At 55.1% G+C, this 7,242-nt stretch overlaps 1 protein-coding gene across 1 annotated transcript; it reads left to right on the top strand.

The window, feature by feature from the left end:
• The first annotated feature begins 393 nt into the window (after positions 1-393).
• SHISA2 (shisa family member 2) lies at positions 394-6,170 on the top strand. Its single transcript, XM_068930210.1, has 2 exons — positions 394-733; positions 2,884-6,170. The coding sequence occupies exons 1-2, from the start codon at positions 430-432 to the stop codon at positions 3,435-3,437; spliced, it is 858 nt and encodes a 285-aa protein (XP_068786311.1). The 5' UTR covers positions 394-429; the 3' UTR covers positions 3,438-6,170.
• Positions 6,171-7,242: the final 1,072 nt, after the last annotated feature.

Raw genomic sequence — 7,242 nt, 5'->3', positions numbered from 1 at the left:
GGGGCCGCGCCGGTGCCTATAAGAGGCGGGGCGCGGCGGCGGGCGGCTCTGCCGGGCGGCGGCGGCGGCGCCGGACGGGGCGCACCGGGGCGGCGGCGGCGGCAGCTCTGCGCCCCCTGGGCGGACGGGCAGCCGGCGGGAGCGGGATTACAGCCGGCGGCGCATAACTTCGCCCATGGGGGCGGCGCGGCGCGGGGGCTGGGCCGGCGCGGCGCCGCGGGGGGCGGCGGGCAGCGAGTAGCGGCGGCGGCGGCGCCGTCGCCGCCCGGCCGCGGGCGCGGGGCGGCCCCGCACCGGCGAGCGAGGCCCGGGCATGCGGCGGCGGGAGCGCCGGGAGCCGCGGCGCGGCTGCGTGGCCCGGGGGGCCGGGCGGCGGCGCCCCGGCCCGGGGGGGCTCTGACGGCCGCCGCCAGCCCCCTCGGCGGCGCCATGTGGGGCGGGCGGTGCTCGCTGCTGCTGGCGGCGCTGGGCTGGCTGCTGCCGGCGGGCGCCGCGGCCAGCGGCGAGTACTGCCACGGCTGGCTGGACGGGCAGGGCGGCTGGCGCGACGGCTTCCAGTGCCCCGAGCGCTTCGACGGCGGCGACGCCACCATCTGCTGCGGCAGCTGCGCCCTGCGCTACTGCTGCTCCAGCGCCGAGGCCCGCCTCGACCAGGGCGCCTGCGACAACGACCGGCGGCTCGGCGGCGGCGAGCAGGGCCGGCCCGGCAAGGACGGCCCCGACGGCGCGGCAGGTGAGGCGGCGGCGGCTCCCCCCCCCCCCCCCCCCGCGCCCCGCGGCGGCCCCCGCCGTGCCGGGCTCGCCGCTCCGGTGCCTGCGCGGCGGCGGCCCCTTCCCCGACGGCGCGTCCCGGCCGCTCCGGTGCAGCCGCCCCCGGGGGCTCCCGGCCGGCGCCGGCGGGGCTCCGCGCTTGGCGGCTCCGGGGAAACCTGCGTCGGGTTTGCGGCAAACTTTCTTTTTTATTTTCTATTTTGCCTATTTTTGTTAAAGAAGCGGAGCGGGCTGGCTCGGGGAGCGAGGTGAGGCAGGGATGCTGCGCGGCCTCTCGGCCACCGACCCCGCTTCCTTATCGCCACGTCCCTCCCGATACACATCACGAGACGAAATCAATGCAGGGGCAGCCTAATTCCGGGGGGCCCGAGCAAGGGGCTCCGTAGCTATCACAAGTGAAGGAAATGCCCGGGCTCTGGTTTTGTCCTGGTGTTACTCGGGAGTCCAGCTCGGTTTTCTTTAAAAGTAGCTGGTGCCTCTTTCCACGGAGTCGCGAACAAGCTGTCTCAAACGCGTGCAGCGGTGCCGCTGCTCTTAATGGGTTCTCCAGCCTTGTTTTTACTCCCGATTAAAAAAGGAAGGAAAAAATGAAAGGAAACAACCCATGGGGAAGAAAAAGAGGGGGGGGGGGGGGAAGTGACATTTTGAAATGACTTCCAGCCAGCCCCTGCTGCAGTTGTATACATACTTCAAGCTCAGATACCACCACTTAAGACGATTTTTTACAAGATTGGATTTCAAGGATAAACCTGAGTCTTTCTACTGCTGTTTAAAAAAGCCTCAGTGGCTTTCCAGCACGTTTGCTGCCATCCACACATGCTGAACACACTAGGAGTAGCCTGAAGTGATGTTATAATTAGGACAGATTTACTCTTGCAAAACTTGTGTTACAATCTGTAGCAAGTGCGTGCACCTGCTGAAGTGCTGCTGTATTGCCAAGTGTAGCAGTAAACACAATTTTTTGCAAACACTTGCTTAAAAAGTGCTAAAATCACAGAAGTGGGGGTGGACTGCGGCCTTTTGGTTAATAACCAAGGCGCGTAAATCGACAGTGCGAGTAGGTGTGCTGGCTTCGGCGGACATCTAACCCCCGATTACCGTTCCCGGAACAAGGCATTTCGCGTAATGGTTAGTCGCGGCTTTATTCGCCGCTCTGCCACGCTTGGGGAGCGGCCCCTCCTCGGTGCCCGCGTTGGTTACCTTGCGGGAGATGCAGCCGCCCGGCGCTGCTCCTGCCGCGCTCAGGTGGAGTCGCGTGAGGGTTTGTGACGCTTTTTGAGTCTCGAGGCTGGCAGGCTGAAATGGAAATGATGAAGGCCGGGCGTGTTGTCCGGCTTGTTCAAAAGAGCTGAAGGGAGGCGCTTTCCCCTCCTCAGTCCTGGGTATATCCTCACGCGTCTCTGACCGAGGCAGAGAAACCGTCTCTTTTTCCCCTGGAGCACCGAGCCACTGGGGCCTCCATCCATCAAAGGGCTGCGTTTGCTTCGGCCTCCTTGTTTTCCCCAACCTGCTGTTCGCTGTCGCCGATGCTTTCTGCTCCCACCCGGCCCAGCCTGCCCCGTGCCCCTTTATTTAAGCCCGCTGAGGAGAGCGGCTGCCCGAAATGCAGCTGTGGGTCGCGGGGTCCTGGCCCCGCCGAGGGGCGACGGCCGCTGGGGCAGCGGAGGGATGCAGGGCGCCCGGCTTTGGCCGCTCCGCGCCCCCCAGCTCGGTCCTGGCTTTTGATCCTCCCTGACTGCGGGTGCAGCAGCTGCCAGAGGAGGAGGAGGCGGCGGCGGCCAGAGGAAGGCCAGCATCCCAGCTCCGGGCTTGGCAGATGTGTTAAGCCTGGGGGAAGAGCTGCCCTGCTGGCGGGGAGGGGTCAGCGCAGGCTCTAGTAGCTGCTGATGGCTCCTAGGGCGCTTAGGAAACTTCAGCGACGGGTTTTTAGCAGCTCCCTTCATCCTCAGCGTGTGAAACCCTCGGTTGAACGCGCAGCTTTGGACCTCCGCCTCGGAGGGCTTGCGTGGGCTGTGGGGCCTGGCGCGGGGCAGGGGGTGGCGGGGACCCTCTGCCGCGGCTTCCCGCCTCGGTCCTTGGCTGCCGGCGCCAACGCTTTCTTTGCTGTTGCAGTGCCCATCTACGTGCCGTTCCTGATCGTCGGGTCCGTGTTCGTCGCCTTCATCATCTTGGGGTCGCTGGTGGCGGCGTGTTGCTGCCGGTGCCTGCGGCCCAAGCAGGAGCCGCAGCAGAGCCGCGCGCCGGGGGGCAGCCGCCTGATGGAGACCATCCCGATGATCCCCAGCGCCAGCACCTCCCGCGGCTCCTCCTCCCGCCAGTCGAGCACCGCCGCCAGCTCCAGCTCCAGCGCCAACTCGGGGGCCAGGGCCCCCCCCACCAGGTCGCAGACCAACTGCTGCTTGCCGGAAGGGACCATGAACAACGTGTACGTCAACATGCCGACAAACTTCTCGGTGCTGAACTGCCAGCAGGCTACGCAGATCGTGCCGCACCAGGGGCAGTACCTGCACCCGCCGTACGTGGGCTACGCGGTCCAGCACGACGCCATGCCCCTGCCTGCCGTGCCCCCTTTCCTGGATGGTTTGCAGAGCGGCTACAGGCAGATCCAGTCTCCCTACCCGCACACCAACAGCGAACAGAAGATGTATCCAGCTGTGACTGTGTAGCTCCGAAGGCCTTCCTCCCCACCCCAGCAGATTTTAATATCTAAACTGAACAGAGGAGAAATACTTCCTTGGAATGAAGCTCCCAGGACATCACTTGTAAATAATTTTGAAAGGCTCATGCATGTCAGGCAGTGTTTATAAACCATTTATTTTCGTCGGGGTCCGCTGCCAGAAACTGTAGGATGATATCTCTGAATTAACGTTTCCAGATACGCTTTCATTCCAGTGCATGATTTACAGTGGCAAAGGATTACACTGAAAATGCATATGCATTTCAGATAACTGTAATTGTGAGATAAATGCCGGAGCCATTAAGTGCCCTTCAGGTGTGATGTGGTCAGAAGTATTTGCCTAATTAATTCGTAGAAAGAGTTTGGTTACACTGTACAAGACCATAGTACTTAAGAAACCTCTCTTCCCCTCTCCTTTTCCAATTCCTTAATGACATTTCACGTTGCTTTACAGACAATCACAAGTGAAAGCTAAACAGTGCAATCGTTGTACGCTAGGTTCTCGGTATCAGCGCCTACGGTTTCTTAGGCACCCTAGGTTCAGGGTGAAAAGCCGCATTATACTTAGTCTTGCAAAGAACAATTTTCCCTGTCCCTTGTATTTATGTAGGAATTAGCAGAGTATGAATTATTCAGCACTGCTTTTGGTGCACTTGAAACCCTTCTTGATTTGATTTTTGTCTCAAGATCAGGAACTAGTAGTGGTTTGCACAGGCTTTGTTTTTCTTTGTGAACTTTTTAATAAAAACAGGGTATGAGGTACTTGCTCTTATTGGCACTCGGCACAACTGTTGATACGGATATCACCATGTCTGAGCTGGAACAAAGTCTGCAGAGAAGGGTCATATAGTGACTTCAAATATGCCTAATTTAACCCTATTTCCCATGAAATAGCACATCTGTGTGTATATGCCCGAACGTGTTAGACCTGAAGCTCACGGCTGGTTTGTAATTGAGTCTCCCCATAGGAAAATGGGGTCCATTCCTCCGCTGGCCTGTTCTGAAGTCCAGAACCTGATCCCACAGGGCGGTTGTGATGGTAAGAAAATGCCACCCCACACCGACCTTGGAGGAGCTTGCGGAGATTTTATATCCTTCCCATTTTTTCTTTTTCTTGCTTGGGGTGGAAAGACTTAACTTTTTTTTTTTTTATTTTTAAAAAAGCATTGAGAATAACAAAACTGGCCCAACCAAAGAATCAAAGTTCTGAGAACTTTCTGTTTTGTGCAGTTGTTCCACAAATGCAGTGTATCTGCACGGTGCGAGCAGATGGCATGTTGCGGGGAGTGACTTTGCACTAAAGCTGCTGGCTCCATTTGTTCTGCTTTGTTTGGGGAAAAGTATCTCTCGAGTTTAAAGAGGCAACAGTGTACTGAAAATAATCAGACTGTGCTATTTGTAATATATCACCCCAGACTTTTTTTCTAAACAAACCTAACAGTCTCTAAGCCTGTTTTTTGTCTTTTAAAAAATTTTTTGCCCTCTGCATTTCAATCCAGTTGTTCTTCTGATTAAATACTACAACAGAAGAATAAGGGCATACGGAAACCGGGCAATTACTGTAAGCAGACCAGAACTGATAAAAGGTTTCTTATTGTCTGATACTGTATCAGTATGTAGCAATAACTGTGATACTACTATTTTTTATATGTTTGTTTTAAAATTACACATACTTGTGGAATCTTTGCCAGATCTAATGGTTTACTTGTAAACATGCCACACACACACAAGCAGTCTACAGAAGGAAGAAATGTTTTTGACCACAGAAATAGGAAAATGAATAGGTAATTTGTACCAGATCTGCTGCTGCTGGCTGCCATCTCGCCATTCAGTATGTATGACCTTTACAAAAAGCTTGGCTCACTTTTGGCTAGAAAAAAACTGGGCTTGATCTCCAGACATGCTCGGCATCTTCTGCAAAGCCGAGACACAGCTTGCTGGAAGTGTTTAGTTGCTGGCCTGCTCTGTGTTACGGGGGCTACGGGCTAGATAGTTTGAATCAGTTAAATGCCTGACGATACAGCTAGGCGCCTAATGGGATATTAAAATTCTGTGGCTGTATCAGAATTGGGTGCTCCCATGCTTTTGAAGGACCTAATACCCACTCAGGTCTCGTGGAGGTTTAGGTATCAGAGTACTTAAACTGCATGTGAAAGTAGGACTGAACCAGCACAGTTATTTTGGCCCTGCAAAGCTCATTAAAAAAACGGGGGGCCTGGGGGCCTCCAGTTGCTGGTGGTTTCGGCGGGAGTTGGAGATGCTCAGCCCCAAATGCTATCAGGCCTATTGTTCCTTTGCCAGAAGACAAGCCCATAAAGGACGTTAGCCTTTTCCAACTGCGACCGAAGTCCGCTCTCTTTCTGTCTCCGGGAAGGCGCTGCATTCATTGCACATGCCCTGGTAAGGACACCTGCTCTGGCTTACAGACTTCAGGTGAAACTCTTTGTACATTGTTTACTTGTTTTAAAAAAAAAAAAAAGAATAAGTTAAATTTAAGTCTGTAGAAACTGATTTAACGTTGAAGGGGAAAAAAAACCTGAGTTGTAATAAAAGGAAGTTTGTGAGATGTGGTGTTTTTTTTAATGTCCTGTATAATAATGTGAAACCAATGGTAACATTTGATATAGCCTTTAAATCTCTGAAAGGGCACTTGGTTTTGAAGTGTTTCTTACAAATGAAGAAAAAAGCCCCTTTGTTTCTTAATAAATACTTCATGGTGTGACTTTTTGGGGGGGTTGCTCTGTCGTAGTGATTTTGTTCTTCAGTTGGTGCCTTACTTTCCTCTGTTAAGCACTGGGATGTTGCTCCACAAGAGCAGACCTGACTACCCAAGTCCTGCAGACTCTGGCAAAGCATTTTTAAATGTGGATCTGGGGCCTCCTGAGCCAGCAATACCTTTGGGATTAAAGGCTGCGATAGCTGCTTTGGCTGGACAGGGAGCCTCAACGCGGAGCTGTTGAGACGAGCTGTCTTTGGCCGACGCTGCTTGCAGTATGTTGGGGAGGAGAACCGCCGCCGGCTGCGGATACATAGCAACTGGAACACAGATTTGTTTTTTTGGCTTCAGGAAAAGATTGTCAGCATCCCCCTTTCCTAGTACCTCCACTTACTCGGGAGCAAAAGATGTTCAGAGGATTTTGCTTTTAGAAATGCTAAGCTTTTCTATCTAATGATTCATGCTGAGCTGCTGTGCTGTTCCCACTTCCTTCTAAACTGAGACTTTTTCACTCGAGCAAAATTAGTTCTCGTAAGTGAAACAAAACCCGGTTGTGCCGGTGGCGTAACTTGGCAGGCTGGCGGGCGGCAGCCGGGCCGTGCCAGCGGTGGCGGCTGGGCCGGCGGAGCAGGGCGCCCTCGGCTCCCGGCTGGGGCATGCGCCGGCCGGGACCTCCCGGGCGCTCGTGCTGCGACCCGAGGCAGACGCACGGCCCGGGGCAGCGGGGGGGAAAAGGCAGGAGTAGGAAATGGGTGCTCATCAGTGTTTGGGACTCAGAAATAGGAACGAACAGTCTGGAAAAATGTAGCCTTGGCTGGTGTTAGCCTGCATGTAAGCGCATTGGTTTCTTGGCTTTCAAGGGAGGCGAAGGAGCAGGACTGAAGCCGCTGCAGGATGCTCCACGCAGCTGGCAGAAAGGGGACTCGCTCGCAGTTCAGACGAGACGTGCTGCCTGCCTTCGTGAACGCTTAGCAGCGGAGGCCAATATTCTTGTGCCAAAACTTTTCCTGTTGTATTATGGGGAGATTTATTTTCCTTGGTGGCTATCAGGAGGGGCAGGTTTTCTTCTGCTCTGCTT

Source organism: Struthio camelus, chromosome 1 (genome assembly GCF_040807025.1).
Source record: "Struthio camelus isolate bStrCam1 chromosome 1, bStrCam1.hap1, whole genome shotgun sequence".
In the NCBI taxonomy this organism is placed as follows: Eukaryota; Metazoa; Chordata; class Aves; order Struthioniformes; family Struthionidae; genus Struthio; species Struthio camelus.
The sequence above is the reverse complement of the archived record's forward strand: the minus strand, read 5'-3'. Positions and strand labels throughout refer to the sequence as shown.

Bases quoted from the DNA above. Each gene is read 5' to 3' on its own strand.
- SHISA2 (XM_068930210.1), top strand. From the start codon at position 430: ATGTGGGGCGGGCGGTGCTCGCTGCTGCTGGCGGCGCTGGGCTGGCTG. The intron at 734-2,883 runs GTGAGGCGGCGG...TTGCTGTTGCAG, and splicing joins CGGCCCCGACGGCGCGGCAG to TGCCCATCTACGTGCCGTTC.